Raw genomic sequence first — 17,916 nt, 5'->3', positions numbered from 1 at the left:
TATAAATCTCCTATGGGCTAGTGTAGGCTATATGAGAACATTGTCTCAAGAAAGAAAAAAACCAGCCAGCCACCAACAATAAATATATACATTAAAAAACAAAACAAAAAAACCCAAACAAACAAACAAACAAAAAAACACTTTACCAACTGACCTATCTCCCTCAGTGCCTCCTTTTAATCACGTTTTATTATTTATTTATTTTGGTTTTTTGAGACAGGGTTTCTCTGTGTATTCCCGGCTGGCCTCGAACTCAGAGATCCACCAGCCTTTGCCTCCTGAGTGCTGGGATTAAAGGTGTGCGCCACCACCACCGCCGCCCGCACATTCTATTTTTTTATAGTGTGGGTATGTGTTCAAGGTAGAGCATGTAGAAGAGCACACGCGGAGGGGAGAGGAAGCCTGAGAAGTCAGTGTGGTACCTTGCACCATATGTGGGACGTGAACTCAGGGTCATCTCAGGAGGCCCCCACCTCCATCCCATCCCACTCTGTTGACAGTCTCAATATGTAGCCCAAGCTGGCCTGGAGCTTGCTATGTAGCTCAGTCTTGTGATTCATTCACCTTAGACTCCTGAGGACTGGGACGACAGGGCAGGAAATGCGGTCTGGTATTGCTCCTCCCTGGAATGCTACTTCACTTGATGTCCCCAAGTCACTCAGACCCCTTGCTCACACGTCACCTTCACCTTTTCTTTTCTTTCTTTCTTAGCGCTGGCTGTCCTGGAACTCACTCTGTAGCCCAGGCTGGCCTCAAACTCACAGAGATCCACCTGCCTCTGCCTCCCCAGTGCTGAGATTAAAAATGTGTGCTATAATGTCTGGCTAGTTTCTTTTTCTTTCTAATTAATTGTTTTATGTGTAATAGTGTTCTGCTGCATGCATGTTATGTTATGTTTGGTGCCCTTGGAGGTCAGAAGAAGCTTTGGAGGGCTGTGGGCCACTATATGGTGCTGGAAACCAAACCCAGATCGTCTGTGAGAGCAACAGTGCTCTCAACCACTGAGCCATCGCTTCAGCCCCTTTCCTTTTTAAATTACATTTCGTTTCTTTATTAGCTGCCTGGGCATGCGCTGTGCGTGTCAGAGAACAACTTACAGGAGTTTCTTTCCTTCCACTGTGCAGATCCTGGGACTGAACCCAGGGGTTCTGGGCGTGGTGAGTATGTGTACATGCTGAGCCATCCTGTCAGCTCATAGATACCATCTTCTAAATGAGGCTTTCTCTAACTCTAACCTCCTCCAAGTTCCCATTAAAACACACACACACACACACACACACACACACACATGCCACACGCCAGTCAGTGAAGAAACTTGTCTCTTGGTTTGAGATTTCACACAGTTCTTTTTTTTTTTTTTTTTTTTTTTTTTTTTGGTTTTTCGAGACAGGGTTTCTCTGTGTAGCATTTCACCTTTCCTGGAACTCACTTGGTAGCCCAGGCTGCCCTCAAACTCACAGAGATCCGCCTGCCTCTGCCTCCTGAGTGCTGGGAATAAGGCATGCGCCACCACTGCCCCGACTGAGATTTCACACAGTTCTTTCTTTTTTTAAATCTTTTTTCCTTCATTTTTATTTATTTATTTATTTTTCTATTATCAGCTTGATACAGTACAAATTCTTATCCTAATAATGAAATGTTTCATTGAGGCTTGCCCAGCGATTGAGAAAAACCAAAACGTATTATAAGCCACAGTCATCCTAGGGTCCTCCCTGCTATGGAGCCTCCCTGGTTCTGTGGGTTGCAATCTGATTGTTCTTTGCTTTATATCTAGAATCCACTTATGAGTGAGTACATACCATGTTTGTCCTTCTGGGTCTGGGTTACCTCACTCAGGATGATATTTTCTAGTTCCATCCATTTGCCTGCAAATTTCATGCTGTCATTGTTTTTCTCTGCTGAGTAGTACTCCATTGTGTATATGCACCACATTTTCTTATCCATTCTTCAGTTGACGGGCATCTAGGTTGTTTCCAGGTTCTCGCTATTACAAATAGTGCTGCTATGAACATAATTGAGCATGTATCTCTGTGGTATGATTGAGCATTCCTTGGGTATATGCCCAAGAGTGGTATGGCTGGGTCTTGAGGTAGATTGTTTCCCAATTTTCTGAGAATTCGCCATACTGATTTCCACAGTGGTTGTACAAGTTTGCATCCCCACCAACAGTGGAGGAATGTTCCCCTTGCTCCACATCCTCTCCAACATTGACTGTCATTAGTGTTTTTGATCATAGCCATTTTGACAGGTGTAAAGTGGTATCTCAGAGTTGTTTTGATTTGCATTTCTCTGATGACTAAGGATGTTGAGCATTTCCTTAAATGCCTTTCAGCCATTTGAGATTCTTGTTTTGAGAATTCTCTGTTTAACTCTTTAGCCCATTTTTTAATTGGATTGTTCAGTATTTTGATGTCTAGTTTCTGGAGTTCTTTATATACTTTGGAGATCAGTCCTCTGTCAGATGTGGGGTTGGTGAAGATCTTTTCCCATTCTGTAGGCTGTCTTTTTGTCTTATTGATCATGTCTTTTGCCCTACAAAAGCTTCTCAGTTTCAAGAGGTCCCATTTATTAGTTGTTGTGCTCAGTGTCTGTGCTGTTGGTGTTTTATTTAGGAAATGGTCTCCGGTGCCAATGCGTTCAAGAGTACTTCCTACTTTCTCTTCTATCAAGTTCAGCGTAATTGGATTTATGTTGAGTATTTGATCCACTTGGACTTGAGTTTTGTGCATGGTGACAGATATGGATCTAATTGTTATCTTTTACATATTGACATACAGTTATGCCAGCACCATTTGTTGAAGATACTTTTCTTTTTTCCATTGTATAGTTTTGGCTTCTTTGTCAAAAATCAGGTGTTCATATGTGCGTGGATTAATATCAGGGTCTTCAATTCGATTCCATTGATCCACGTGTCGGTTTTTATACCAATACCAAGCTGTTTTTATATAGTAGAGCTTGAGGTCAGGGATGGTGATGCCTCCAGAGGTTGCTTTATTATACAGGATTCTTTTGGCTATCCTGGGTCTTTCATTTTTCCATATGAAGTTGAGTATTGTTCTTTCCAAGTCTGTGAAAAATTGTGTTGGGATTTTGATGGGGCTTGCATTGAATCTGTAGAATGCTTTTGGTAAGATTGCCATTTTTACTATGTTAATCCTATCTATCCATGAGCTTGGGAGATCCTTCCATTTTCTGATTATCTTCTTCAATTTCTTTCTTTAGAGATTTAAAGTTCTTATCAAAAAGTTCCTTCACTTATTTAGTGTTATCCCAAGGTACTTTATATTATTTGTGGCTATTGTAAAGGGTGATGTTTCTCTGATTTCTTTCTCAGCCCTTTTATCATTTGTGTATAGGAGGGCTACTGATTTTTTTTTAGTTGATCTTGTATCCTGCCACTTTACTGAAGGAGTTTATCAGCTGTAGGAGTTCCCTGGTAGAGTTTTGGGGGTCACTTATGTATACTATCATATCATCTACAAATAGTGAAAGTTTGACTTGTTCCTTTCCAATTTGTATCCCCTTGATCTCCTTTTGTTATCTTATTGTTCTAGCTAGAACTTCAAGTAGATTTCCCCATATTGAATAAATATGGGGAGAGTAGACAGCCTTGTCTTGTTCCTGATTTTAATGGAATCGCTTTGCGTTTCTCTCCATTTATTTGATGTTTGCTGTCGGCTTGCTGTAAATTGCTTTTATTATATTTAGGAATGTTCCTTGTATTCCTGATGTCTCTAGGACCTTTATCATGAAGGGGTGTTGGATTTTGTCAAAGGCTTTTTCAGCATCTAATGAGATGATCGCGTGGTTTTTTATTCGTTCAGTTTGTTTATATGGTGGATTACATTGACAGATTTTCGTATGTTGAACCATCCTTGCATCCCTGGGATGAAACCTACTTGGTCATGGTTGATAATTTTTTTGATGTGTTCTTGGATTCAGTTTGCCAATATTTATTTTTATTTTTTTATTTTTCGAGACAGGGTTTCTCTGTGTAGCTTTGCGCCTTTCCTGGAACTCACTTGGTAGCCCAGGCTGGCCTCGAATTCACAAAGATCCACCTGCCTCTGCCTCCCGAGTGCTGGGATTGAAGGCGTGCGCCACCACCGCCTGGCCTTGTCTCAAATCTTTTAAAAAGCTGGACATGAGCAGGAGATGTTTGCACACTCCTTTAATCCCAGCACTCAGGAGGCAGAGGCAGGCGGATCTCTGTGAGTTCGAGGCCAGCCTGGGCTACAGAGTGAGTTCCAGGAAAGGCGCAAAGCTACACAGGGAAACCCTGTCTTGAAAAACAAAAAACAAAACCAAACAAAAAGCTGGGTATGGTAGCTTTCATCTTTAGTGCCAACACTTGAAAGGAAGAAGCAGGCTCGAGGCTAGCCTGATCTACATAGCAAGACCCGGGCCAGTGAGAGCCATAGAGTGAGACACTGTCTCAAACAACCGAGAGTAAAATAAAAACATTGGACTTACGTGTGACTGACACTCTGTGAGAAGTATCGTGTCTAGGTTTGTCAGGTTGACAAAAACTAGCCAGCACAGGCAGCATTCTTGGCGTGGGACAGAATCAAAGCGATGCTCATTTCTGTGCAAACTACCTTTATTCATAAAGGAAACAGTTCCCCGTGTCGTTATTAACCTTAAGCCACACGGGTGTGAAGGCACTTGGTTGGGGAGGGGGGGCAGACATCCTACTGAGGAGCCACGCACCTCACCCGGGCCCCAAGGCTGCTGGGAGGAATGGGGGCCGCTGGGAGGAATCCGGGAGGAAAGGACTCCGAGAGGAATGACGGGGTGCGTCACCCTCCCGGGCTCAGCTGTAACAATACGCGGCTTGCCTGCTGGCGGCAGGAGGCTCTTTGAACCAGATCTGATTTGGCAAGTGTGTGTATGGGGTCTCCTGCCCACAAAGGTCCTCAGCCCCACCTCACCCCAATGCCTAAGACGGCTTCCTAATCGTAAGTCTGGGGCTAGCCCTCCCTCGAGCCTCTGGGGGAACCGAGAACTTCCGGTGCGGGCTGCACCCCCTGGAGATTCGGGCGCAGGTAAACGCAGCAGCTGACCGATCGGGACGGTCCAGGTGGAAGGCAGGCTGGCTTGCACTTTTCTCCTCGACAACCGTCCTTCATTCCTGCTAGATTTTGCTCCTCTGAGACTTCACCCTAGGGAAGAGCTGAGGGGAGGGGGCGGTCAGACCCCAGGAACCCAGCCCTACTTCTCCCAGCCGCAGGAAGAGAGGCTGCCATCCAACCACCAGCCACACCCCTGCAAGGAGCAGGAAGACGTGGGGGAACCCGCACGCCGCTGCCATCCGCTTTCCTGAGAGAAAGGGAAACCCTCGACCCGTACCACAGCACACCCAATAATGGATTCTTCCAGACTCCCTCCCCTTCACCACTGTAATAATGGATTCTGTGTGTATGTGTGTGTGCAGATGTGACAGAGACAGCAGAGTGGGGGAGGCCCATTTGTAGCTTAGGCTGACCTAAAACTTACTATGTAGCCCAGGCTGGCCTTGAACTCTTAGCAATTCCCATGCCTCAGCCTCCAAAGTACTGGGATAACAGGAAAGGTTATCATCTGGCCTGGCTCCTTCTCTTTCCCCAGGGCAGCCTGGCCAAACCCACTCATAGTGGGCTCCCACCGGGTCCCCTCCGGACTCACCCCAAAGTAGTTGCGTGGCACATAGCCCTCCTGGCCATGCAGCGCCGCCCACCACCAGTCGGTCTCCTCTGGCCCGTCCCTCCGAAGCACCGTGACCGACTCGCCCTCCCGGAAGGACAGCTCGTCCCCAAACTCGGCGCTGTAGTCCCAGAGCGCATACACGACGCCACTGTGCATCAGCCCCATGCTTTGCTCCACGTCTGGAAACATATGAAGAACGCGGCAGTCAGGCCAGGGCCCAGGAACAGAGCCACCCAGAGGACCAGCACGGCCCCTGCTGCAGCAGGCGTGAGCCACGGGGAAAGCTGCCCGCGCCTCTGCCTGTGGGGGGAGTGAGGGGCTCTGACATTAGAGGACTCTTGGTGTGTCAAAACGGCAAGCTACCTTCACTCAGAGCCAACAGATGGTGCTGTCTCCTTTTTGGGGGGGGTAAGATTTGCTTATTTATGCATTTTATGTAGATGGGTGTTTTTTTTTCTGGAGCTGGGGACCGAACCCAGGGCCTTGAGCTTGCTAGGCAAGCGCTCTACCACTGAGCTAAATCCCCAACCCATAGATGGGTGGTTTGTCTGCATGTACATCTGCACACCAGAAGAGGGCATCAGATGCCACGGAAGTACAGAGAGAGCCGGTTGTGAGCCGCCAGGGCAGTGCGGGGAACTGAACTCAATACTCTTAACTGCTGCAGGCAGTCTCCAGGCCCTCACCTCCCTCTTTAAAGATAGGCAGGGTCAAATGTAGCCCAGGCTGGCCTCAAAGTAGGCATACAGCCAAGGACGACCCTGAACTTTTGGTCTTTCTGGCTCCACCTCTCAAGCTGCGGTATTACAGGTGTGGCCCACCACAGCCAGTGTGTGCAGTACCGGGGATGTGAACCCAGAACCTCATCATGCTAGACAAGTACTCTACCAGCTGAGCTACACACACACACACACACACACACACCGCTTTTAAATGTATTTACTTTTTTATTTTACGTGTGTTGGTATTTTGCCTGCAGGTACGTCTGTACAGGAGTGTCATATGGAGTTGTAGACGGTTGCCATCCACACCCCACTCCCTTTTTTGAGACAGGTTCCTTCTAGAACTCCAGCTGGTCTCCGACTACAATCCTCCAGCCTTAGGAATGGGTCTGCATGCCTGGCCCCCATCCCCACCCCATACAATGTTAAATCCTTCGGCTCCTCGACCCCTAATGCCAACCTACGACACCATGAGAGAGGATGAGGATGCGCAAGCCTCTGGTGCAATCTATCTTGACCGTCCCCACTCACGCAATTCAGCCTGGTCGCTGGAGACACCTGATGTGAACGCAGCCATATCTACAAGTGTCCCAGCCTCTAAATGACTTCAAAGCAGTCTGGTCAGGGTGCCGTACTGCCCTTCCTTAGACCAGGCTAGCCTTCAGCTCACAGAGCTCTACCTGTCTCTGCCTCCCTAGCGCTGGGGTCACAAGTGTGCGGGGCCACGGCAGCGGGATGGTTTATTTGGCATCTCGACGGCTCGCCCCTGAGGTGGGATGCATGTGAGCTGTACAGCCTGCAGCTCCCAGGGCCCCGCCCAACAACATGCATCTGCCAAGAGGGTCGCCCAGCGCCCACCCTCCACCCGCACCTCAGGCACAGCCTCGCTCGCACCTGCCAGGTAGGTGGCGCAGTCCGCGTAGCCCTCTCGGTAAGGGTCGCACTTTTCGATGGCAGTGGCGCCGTCACTGAGCGTGGTGGCAAAGATGGCCGCGCCGTGCTGCACCAGTGCGGTACAGATGGCCGTGTCGTTACACGATGCCGCGCAATGCAGGGGTGTCCTGGCGGCAGAAGGGCGAGTGAGAGGGAGGTCCCAGCCCGCTGCGCCACCCTACCGCCAGTGCGCCAGTGCGCCAGTGCGCGCGCCAAGGCCCCTCCCACCTCCCAGCAGGGGCGCGTGGAGGACTCACCAGCCATGGCTATCAGGGGAGTTGACGTTGGCGCCCGCAGCGATGAGGAAGTCCACGATGGGGTAGTTGGCGCCGCAGATGGCATTGTGCAGAGCGGTGATGCCCTCCTCGTTGGGCTGGCTTGGGTCATTCATCTGGGAACAGGGAGAGGACGACTCAGCACCGCCCGTCACCTGGGCTCTCCTTATACTATCACCTGGGGTGCGGATGGGGGGACCACCTCACCTCCTTCACCGCCTGCTGCACCACGTCCAGCTCCCCAGTCAGCGCCGCGTCCAACAGCAGCACCAGTGGGTTGAGGCGCGCACGCCGGGCCTTGCGCGGGGAGCCCACTTTGCGGAGTACTGAGCGCATCTCCTGCAGGACAGGGCGGGGCTTCAGTGAGACTTGCCCACCCACATCTCAGTGGGAAAAACAGACCCAAGGCACACACCGGGTCAGGAGGATTCACACCGGGCAGCGAGGTGTGAGGGTGGGGAGGGCTGGCCATGCCCTTGTACATTCATTGTACATTGGTCCTTTACAACTACGAGGTCAGCCTATGACTTTGGAATCTGGAAGCCTGAGAGCTTAGAGCAAGCTAGGAAGGCATGGAGTCGGTGGTCTACAGCAATTACTTCTGCAAGACAGGTGTGGTAGTGCATGTCCATAATCTCAGCAGTTGTGTGGTTGAGGCAGGAGGATGGCAGTGAGTTCAAGGACAGCTTAGAACCAGGTGATGGCAGCACACACCTTTGATCCCAGCACTCGCCAGCCAGGCAGAGGAAGGAGGTTCTCTGTGAGTTTGAGGCCAGCTTGGTTTACAGAAAGAGATCCAGGACAGCCAGGGCTGCACAGAGAAACCCTGTCTTGAAAAATGAAGAGGAGGAGGAGGAGGAGGAGGAGGAGGAGGAAGAAGATCAAGATCCTCAAGGACAAACGTGGGCTATATAGTGAAACCTTTTTTTAAAACAAAACAAAACAAAGAAACAAAAAAAAAATTCTATGAAACCACTGTGATTGTTAATTTTGATTGACAACACCTCAAATCCCAGTACTCAGGGGGTAGAGGTAGGCAGATCTCTGTGAGTTTAAGGCCAGCCTGGTTCCAGGACAGCCCAGGCTACAAAGAGAAACCTTGTCTCATAAAACCAAAAAATAGCCAGGTGGTGGTGGTGGCTCACACCTTTAACCCCAGCACTTGGGAGGCAGAGGCAGGCGGATCTCTGTGAGTTCAAGGTCAGCCTGGGCTACAGAGTGAGTTCCAGGAAGGCTCCAAAGCTACACAGAGAAACCTTGCCTCGAAAAAAAAAAAAAAAAAAAAAAAAACAAAACAAAAGAAAAAAAAAAAAAGAAAAAACCCACCAAAAAATAGATTAAAAACAACACATGTAGAATCACCATGGAAAGAAATCTCTGGCTAGGTCTGCAAAGGAGTATCTAGATTGGGTTAATTAAGGTGGGCCCACCTGGATTGGTGCCACCATTCTATGGGCCAGGGTCCTAGACTGAATAAGGAGAAGAGAGCCAAAATCACCATCATGTATCTGTCTGCTTCTTGACTGTGGAGACAAGGTAACCAGCTGCCTTCTGTTCCTGCTGCTACCCTTTCCCTGCCACAATGGACTGTACCCTCAAACTGAGCCAAAAATATCTTTCCTGGACTTGCTATTGCTAATAATATTATACACACAATGACAACAAACAAACAAAACAGCACCAATGAATTCCTGGGTCAGTGTTAACAATGGGAGGGTCACAGTTACATCCCAGGAAGCAGTCAATCCTCACAGCAAACCTATCAGTTGGCCATTGCTATTCTTACCCTCATTTCATAGACACAGAGTGGCTAAGTGCCTGGCCCTAGGATGTACAGCTGATTAAGTGGCATGGGGACAGATGGAAAACTCTGCAGTTGGTGCACACAAACCTTGATGACCAAAGTCTTGGGGACCAGAGACTCTTACTTCACAAGGAAACAGAGCAGATGCCCAGAAAAAGTAGGCACCATAGACTGTCTTGTCTCCAGGTCTCAGATTAAACCCATGGTCACACTGAAAACTCACATCAACCACAGGTATAAAATTGAGATTCATGAAAGAATGCTGGGGGTAAGGCATAGACAAATGAAGCCAAGGTGCCAGGTCACCCCTCCATCTATCCAGTCTCTCCCTTTTTCCCTGAGCCCAGCCCTATCTATACAAAAGACTACATTTCCCAGGCTCCATTGCAGCAAGATGGGTGCCATCTTGGGTCATGAAGTCAGGCTAATCTCAATGGATGTGGTGTAGCCAGGGGATAGCGTGGGTGCAACACTAGGTTTCATTTAAACCACTATATGGTGAAGACTTTTTGTTAAAGTAACTGTATCAGAGATGAGCACACACCGTCCTGTCCTCCAGTGACTTACCATGCTCTGAGGCTGCTCTGGAAGACTGGTCTGGGGTGGGGCTGGGGGTGGGATGGGAGCTGGTGGGGCGGGAGCAGGGGGCCCTGCCCTGGCCTCAGATCCCTCTGTGATTGTGGACAGCTCTGGCTCAGGCCCGCCAGGCCCTGGGCCACCATGCCGATGGAACAGTCTGTTGATGATCAGTTGGTATTGTTTCTTGTGGGTGGGGGGCAGGGCCACAGCAGGGCTCTGCTCCATGGAGCCTCTGCGTTTGAGGGGCCGAGGAATCTCTGCCAGCACTCGGGCCACCTCCTCCAGCTCAGGCACCGTCTGTGCCTCGGGCGGCAACGCTGGCTGTAGCCTGGTAGGGCTGAGAGGCCGAGTGACGGTGCCTTCATCTGTGTCCCCGGCCTCCAGCACGGGAGCCAGTAGCCCCTCTAGCTCTGGCTCTGGCTCCAGCTCGGCAGGGGGTTTGAGGAGGCCTGGAAAGAACAAGAGCCCCATCAGAGGAAGAGTAACCAGGAGTTTCCCAAGATCTGTAACTTCCAGGATGTAACCAGCTCCTGCGCGGTGTGACCTCTCTAGACTACACTTTACCTGGGCTGTACATAATATAATGTTAAGGTATCCCCTATATGCCAGGTTTATTTATTTATGGCGCTGAGCATTGAACCCAGGGCAGATGATAGACATTCTATGCACTGAACTACCACCTCGGCCCTACATACCCATCACCCTTCTACATTGTGGAGATGAGTGATCATCTCCATTTTACAGAAAGGAATCTGAGGCTCAGAGAGGGAAAGTCACTTGCCCCAAGTCACACAGCTGGAATCTGCACTCCCACAATAAACTTGGTTTTCTAGGATGCTAAGAATTTCACTCCCTAACATCTTATGCAGAAAATTCCAGAGCAGAAGCCTAGTGTTCCAGGGTCTCTTCTCTGTTTTATATCCCCTCCCTCCACAGTGGTGCTTCAGAAGCAGGTGAAAACATTAAACTGGTCTTTATCCACCATCGCAATGTCTGGCACAAACCTACAAGGTAAATACTGCGACGCTCTTTTCACAGGGCAACCTGCACTTACTGTGCACTGGGCCTTATTTTCAAGACTTGATATGGCTTTAGTACCATGTCCCAAAAGATAGGGCTTCCTCGGGATTCAGCTTTCGCACTCAGGGGACACAAGGTTCAGAGAGGTTATTAAAGTGCATGCCCCGAGCTTCCCAGCATGGGACTTGGCTCAACCTCCACGTAACCCTGGCTCCTGTGTGCATTCCAGGTTTATCTGGCCTGGCTCTCTGCAGGGACAGTGTCTGGACTCAGGCTTGGCTGCCCTGGCTGCCCAGCTGCTCTGGTCCCCATCATTTGTGGTGGGACCCCTTCAGCTGACTCACCTTCATTCACGGGAGGCCAAGTCTGTTGAGGTGCCGGAGTCTGAGGCTGGGCCTGGGACTGGGGGGGCACCTGAGGTTGGGGCTGGGGGGGTGGCTGAGGGGGTGGCTGGGGAGGCAGCTTAGGTGGGGGTGCTCGGGAGAAGATGGGGGATCCCGGGAGCACAGCCCTGCTGGCTCCATGTTCCCAGAAAGCATTCTGGAGCTTAAAGATCATGCTGAGGGGTATGGGGCGCTGGCGCAGTGTGTTGCGGGGCTGGGGGCTGGACGGGGGCATGGGGATGCGGCTGACGGGCTGCCAGCTGCGGGGCAAAGTGCCTGAGGGCCCTGCCGAGCCCATAGAGCGGCGGTAACTGCCGATGTCAGAACGCCTGTCGGTGGCCAGAGGGGACACCTTGTAATTGCGTGGCAATGTGGCGCTGGTGATGTTGTCCTGCGGCGGGGGAGAGAGAAAGGGGAGAGGAAGGAACTTAGGTTCGGGGCAAGGGGGTGAGGGAAAGGCAAGAACGTGTCTGTGATGGCCCACACCAGTGGTCCCAACAGGAGAGGCTGGGGCAGGAGGACTGCCTTGACTGTAAGACCAGTGTGGACTATAGAAAACACACACACACACACACACACACACACACACACACACACACACACACGCACACACACACGCGCACGCACGGACCCTCCACCTTCACATCTGTGCTGCCCACCTGCCCCTCACCTTGCCACTGCCCCCCAGCCCATCCAGGCTGCTCTCTCTCCAGGGTAAGAGCTGCAGGCCCGGCGAGGCAGGCCGTGTGAAGACATCCAGCCCTGCAAAACACACATCGTTAGGATGGACTCCAGACCCGTCCTCCAGGTCACCCCATACTCTGTCACTCACGTTCATAGCTCGCTGTCTGTGAAGGCTTTTTCTCATAAGCTACGTCTAAGTCAGACTCGTTCCAGGCTTTCGGGGGCCTCCGGCGCAGCGTCAGGTCGTCTGGGGGGACGGGGGCGTGAGTGAGGGTGTAAGCATAGACTAGACCCGGCCAACCTCCCTAAGAGCGGGTCCCTGTGCACCTTGTGCGCGGAGCGGCGGGGCGAAGGCGCTGCCACCCGCGCCCAGCAGGGGGCTCCCGAACGCAGCCGGTGCGTCGTAGCCTGCAGCGGGTGGCCGTGGGGAAGGTCCCCGTTCTGGGAAGAAGGCTTGGGGCCCCTCGGCTAGAGGGCTGCCCCGGGGGGACCCTGAGCGGCCCAGGTAGTCGAAGGGCGTCGGAGGGCCCGGCTGGCGCAGTGAGCCAGTCACCGGCCGCGGGGACGGCGCCCGGCCATGGGGACTGCCCGCCCCGTCAAAGGCGCGGGGTCTGGGCGATGGCGCGCGCTCCAGGCTGCTGTAGGCATCGGGCTGCAGGTAGATGGGGGTGCGTGGGGAGGACGGCCGGCCCTTGGGGGACAGAGGGCTGTAGGGGTGCAGGGACGGGGCACTCTCCGAGCGTCCAAAACGGGCCTCTGTGCCATCGGTGGATGTCTTCTGGGGGGACCCTCTGCTACCAAAATGCTCCGGGATGGGGCTGGTGCTGTACCGGGACATCTGTGGGGAAGTCGGGCATGGAAGAGTCAGAGGAGACAATAGGGGGTCAGTGGGGGAGATCAGCGTAGGTGATGGAAAGTCAATGCAGAGACTCAGATTGGGCCTGCTGACTTCGAGCACGAGGTACCGAGTGTGGGCAAAGCCTGGGCACAGGGGGGGGGGGGGTCTAGCTTGTTACTGGTTCTTTCTATGACTTAAGAAAAGGCCTTTTGCTTCATGTGAGTTTTCACTTTTTTCCCCCCACGTTAATCCCAGCACTTGGGAAGCACAGGCAGTGGATCTCTGTGAGTTTGAGGCTAGCCTGGTCTACAGCATGAGTTCCAGGACAGTCTGGATTGTACACAGAGAAACCGTGTCTCTGCCTGCCTGCCTGCCTGTGTGTCGGGGGTTGGGGTGGGGTGGGGAGTAGGCAGGCTCACACCTTTAATTCCAGCATTTGCAGGTGGATCTCTGTGAGTTCCACGCTAGCTAGGGCTACATACTGAGACTCTGTCTTTTTTTTTTTTTTTTTTTTTTCTGAGACAGGGTTTCTCTGTGTAGCTTTCCGCCTTTCCTGGAACTCACTCTGTAGTCCAGGCTGGACTTGAACTCACAGAGATCCGCCCACCTCTGCCTCCCGAGTGCTGGGATTAAAGGTGTGCGCCACCACCGCCCTGGCGAGACTCTGTCTTAAAAAATAATAAACAATGCTGGGCGGTGGTGGCGCACGCTTTTAATCCCAGCACTGAGAGGCAGAGCCAGGCAAATCTCTGTGAGTTCAAGGCCAGCCTGGGCTACAGAGCGAGATCCAGGACAGGCACCAAAACTACACAGAGAAACTCTGTCTTGAAAAAAACCAAAACCAAACAAACAAATTATTTTTGAGACAGGTTCTCTCACGAAACTCAGGCTAGCCTGGAGGTCTCCATGTAGCTGAGGGTGGCCGTGAATTCCTTATCTTCCTGCCTCGGCCTCTCCAGTATAACAGGTGTGTGCCGCAAGCCTTGATTTTATACCGTATGGGAGACGGAACCCAGACCTTCACTCATGCTAGGCAAACATTTTACCAATTTAGCCAGCCTCCTTGAACTCACTACGAAGTAGAGAGGCTGGCACTGAATTAATTGATCCTTCTGCCTTAGTTTCCCTAGTGCAGGGATTACCAGCCTGCTCTCCACGCCTCTCTTCTAGATGGCCTTGCATACCTCACAACCTGCACACCCTTACAAACTCAAGCCTTCCCTGGGGCATGGAGAGCAGCTGGCTTTGGGGGTCACCACGCTCACCCTAGGGGGAACTCCAGCCTGTGGGCCAGGAGGCGCTGGCGAGTCTGACCACAGGGACTCTAACTGCTTGGTCAGTTCGTCCACTTTGGCGGCCGCGGTGTCCAGCTCCATCTGCTTCAGATCCATGTGCTTCATGGCCAGCGCTGGGTGGGTGGGAGCGGAGGTCAGGACCGCGCCCCCTCCGCCCCGGCCCGCCCCTTGCCGGGCCCCGCCCATCCGCCCCTGCCCCCAGCTCACACTGGAAGTTCAGATCCAGAAGATCCCTCGCATTCTGGAATGCTTCGCTGTCCATGGTGCCGGCCGGAGCAGGGTGCCTGCCTGGATGGAGAACTTGCTCAGACCCTTCAGGCCACGCCCCTCCAGGCCCCACCCTCAGGGAAGCCGGGACTCTCAACAGCCATTAAGGCTCCAAAATACCAATTCCTTCAAAACTCTGTCCACGTCCATAAGCTACATAGAAGTCCGAAGCCATTCTAGAAAAGTTTGGGATAGCCAGGCAGTGGTGGTGCCCGCCTTTAATCCCAGCACTGGAAAGGCAGAAGCAGGCGGATCTCTGTGAGTTTGAGGCCAGCCTGGTTTACATAGGAAGTTCAAAGCCGGCTAGGGCTACACAGGGAAAGCCTGTCTTGAAAGAGAAAAAACCAAACCAAAACAAAAAGTTTGGGACAAAGACTCTTTCCATCGCCTATCATGTGATATTGAACTGAGGCTGAAATAATTGTTACTTTAATGAATGTTTACTAGGGATCAGGAGACACCACCAGATGTTTTGTTGTTGATTTTTGTTTTGTTTTGTTTATTGCTGTAATGAGGATTAAAGAAGGTGCCACATACATGCTAGGCAGGGGCTCCACCACTGAGCCACACCTCCAGCCCCTCACTGGGGGATTCTAGGCAGGGGCTCTACCACTGAGCCACACCTCCAGCCCCTCACTGGGGGATTCTAGGCAGGGACTCTACCACTGAGCCACACCCCAGCCCCTCACTGGGGGATTCTAGGCAGGGGCTCTACCACTGAGTTACTCCCCCAGCCATCATTTTACTTTTCATGTTGACACAGGGTCTTTTTAAGTATGCAGGGTGGCCTGGGAAACTTTATGTAGCCTAAAACTACATAGGCTTGAAACTCACAATCTTTGGCTTGCCTTGGCCTCCGGGACTTTTGGACTACAGGCCTGTACCTGCACAATAAGTATGTTGTTGTTTGGTTTTTGTTTTGTTCATTTTTAGATTATTTATTTTTTGTGTAGGAGTGTCTACATGTCTGCATGCTTGGAGTCCACGGTGATCAGAAGTGGGTATCAGATCCCCTAGCAATATAGTCATAAATAGTTGTGAACCACCATATGGGTGCTGGGAACTTAACCTGGGTCCTCTGCAATAGCAACAAGTGCTCTTAACTTCTGAGCCATCTCTCCGACCTGTTTTTGCTGTTGTTGTTTGGAACAGGATCTCATGTAGCCCAGGCTGGTCTAAAGCTTGTATTTAATTTAGGTTGATCTCAAACTTCTGATCCTCCTGCCTCTACACCTTGAGTGCTGAGATTATAGGCCTGGAGCACCAAGTGGATTGTGTGGTACTGGGAATGGACCCAGGGCTTCATGCACATTACGTATGCACGTGACCAACTGAGCCACATCCATAGTTCCTGCTCCACCTCTAAACAATAGTCATGAGGCAGGCGTGTGTCATTCGCCTGTAATGTTAGCTCTCAGGAGGCAGTTGTAAAGGATTTCTAGCTCCAGACCAGCCTGGGCTACAGAATGCATTCAGTCTAGCCTGGGCTACAGAGTGAGCCCTGCCTTAAAAAACAAAACAAAACAAAACAAAACAAAACAAAACAAAACCCTCAACCAATTGTGGTAGCGCACGCTCGTAGGAAGGCCACACAAGTGAGAAGCTAACCTGGGTTAAAGGCTTTGGGCGAGCTGGCTCAGTTGGTGCAGGCCTTTCTATATAAGTATGAAGAACTGAGGTCAGCCCTTAGCACCCTGGTAAAACTCTGAGAGAGCAGGTGCATGCTGGGAGTGCCAGCTACAGGAAGCAGAGACAGGCAGTGGCTGCTTAGCTACTCTTGCCAAATCTATTCAGAAAGAGACCCTGTCTCAAAAACTAAGGTGGGGGATGGAGAGATGGGTCAGAGGTCAAGAGGTTGGATTCCCAGCACCCACATGGCAGCTCACAACCATCTGTAACTCCAGTTCCAGAGGATCCAACACCTTCTTCTGGCCTCCATGGGCATCAGGCACACACATGGTGCACAGACATGCATGCATGCATGCAAAACTCATACACATAAAACAAAAGAAATAAATCTAGAAAAACAACCACACATAAGGCGGAGGGTATGTGATATTGACCCCGGGCTATAGATGTAACCAACGTCTTATTAAATAAGAAACACAGAAACAATGCAACACACCGGGCTTCCATGTGCAAGGACACACCAACACAGATACATAGCAACATATTTCACACACAGAAACACTACACACTACCACATCACACACAGAGAGACACACACACCCCACCCACAGGAGCACACATACATACTCCATACACAGCAGCATACACACAAAAAGCCTTCTTGCTAAGAAGCAAGAAAATACAACTCAGACAGCTTGGCGCCAAGGCCACGTCTGTGCACCCCTTCATCCCAGCACTTGGGAGGTGCAGGGATCATGAGTTAAGACTCAGCCTTGGCTACTCGGCAAGTTGGAGGTTAGCCTAGAAAGTACAAGACCCTGTCTCAAAAAGCAAAAAGAAGGAATAAAAGGTAAGAAAAGAAAGAAACCTGGGGTAGGACTGTTCAGCAGCTCTGGGCACTTCCTACTGTTTCAAGGATCCTGGGTTCAGTTCCCAGCACTCATATGGAGCGGCCCACAGCTGCCTGGAACTCCAGCGCCAAGGAATCCAACAACCTCTCCAGCCTCAGAGGGCACCTCCACTCATGTGCACATACCAACATACTTAAAAATGAAATAAATCAGCCAGGCAGTGGTAGCGCGTGCCTCTAATTCCAGCACTCGGGAGGCAGAGGCAGGTGGATCTCTCTGAGTTGGAGGCCAGCCTGGTCTACAGAGTGAGATCCAGGACAGTCAGGGGCGGGGACATCACTGCCACTGTCTACAAGAGGCCCTGTTCACACTGGTCTATTGTTAAGAGAGGAACAGGGGGCTGGCCAGGGCCAGAGAGGCAGCTGTGGTCACCAGCCAGCAGGAGGAAGCTAGGCCGCTGGGAACCGGTTACACCAGCCATCTTTATCCCCATGACAGCCGCCACGCCCGCCAGCCCTGTCACCTTTCAGCTTTGGCGGTAAAGGTGTAGGCCGTGGGGCCAGCTGGGACATGTTGACACCGGCCTCTGCCTGGGAAGCCACGAGGAACAGAACCTGTTGGGGCTGGTGGCTCATCTGAGCATGCGTGACCTTGAGTTCTCTCCACTCCTTGGGCCGGAGACTCCCTGACTCCTGAGATCCCCACAAGCAGGAGGATTTAAACTACGTATTCCGAAAGGCCCTTCTGATCTCAAAGAGGGCTCCATTCTGAAACCTGATGTTGTATTTGGTCTCACTGTGTAGCCCAGACTGTCCAGGAACCTTACTAATGGTTCCTCCTGCCTCTCTGTGGCTGGAGCTGCAGACAGTATCACCCCACCCAGTAAGGACTCTGAGATGGGGAAGCTCTACAAAGATGGACCTGAAAGCTTAAGTGTCTACTGAGAGAAAT

At 51.3% G+C, this 17,916-nt stretch overlaps 1 protein-coding gene across 7 annotated transcripts in view; it reads right to left on the bottom strand.

Moving 5' to 3' along the window:
- Positions 1-4,582: 4,582 nt before the first annotated feature.
- Ppp1r13l (protein phosphatase 1 regulatory subunit 13 like) overlaps positions 4,583-17,916 on the bottom strand; it is a 19,260-nt gene continuing 5,926 nt past the window's right edge. For 5 of the 7 annotated variants that reach the window (XM_015987250.3, XM_042272195.2, XM_076572825.1 and 2 more), the window contains 12 exons: positions 14,426-14,506; positions 14,189-14,331; positions 12,413-12,923; positions 12,234-12,332; positions 12,072-12,163; positions 11,363-11,792; positions 9,987-10,447; positions 7,823-7,954; positions 7,598-7,731; positions 7,302-7,468; positions 5,665-5,864; positions 4,583-5,173 (listed from right to left, as the gene is read on the bottom strand). In XM_015987250.3, coding sequence (XP_015842736.1) covers positions 5,135-5,173; positions 5,665-5,864; positions 7,302-7,468; positions 7,598-7,731; positions 7,823-7,954; positions 9,987-10,447; positions 11,363-11,792; positions 12,072-12,163; positions 12,234-12,332; positions 12,413-12,923; positions 14,189-14,331; positions 14,426-14,480 — 2,463 coding nt within the window. In that variant the 5' untranslated portion in view covers positions 14,481-14,506 and the 3' untranslated portion in view covers positions 4,583-5,134. The remainder of the gene's footprint in view (positions 5,174-5,664; positions 5,865-7,301; positions 7,469-7,597; positions 7,732-7,822; positions 7,955-9,986; positions 10,448-11,362; positions 11,793-12,071; positions 12,164-12,233; positions 12,333-12,412; positions 12,924-14,188; positions 14,332-14,425; positions 14,507-17,916) is intronic. The other 2 variants (XM_076572831.1, XM_015987249.3) reach the window with 2 other exon arrangements.

Source organism: Peromyscus maniculatus, chromosome 1 (assembly GCF_049852395.1).
Source record: "Peromyscus maniculatus bairdii isolate BWxNUB_F1_BW_parent chromosome 1, HU_Pman_BW_mat_3.1, whole genome shotgun sequence".
NCBI classification, from domain to species: Eukaryota; Metazoa; Chordata; class Mammalia; order Rodentia; family Cricetidae; genus Peromyscus; species Peromyscus maniculatus.
Note: the sequence above shows the minus strand (reverse complement) of the source record. Positions and strands in the feature narration are given on the sequence as shown.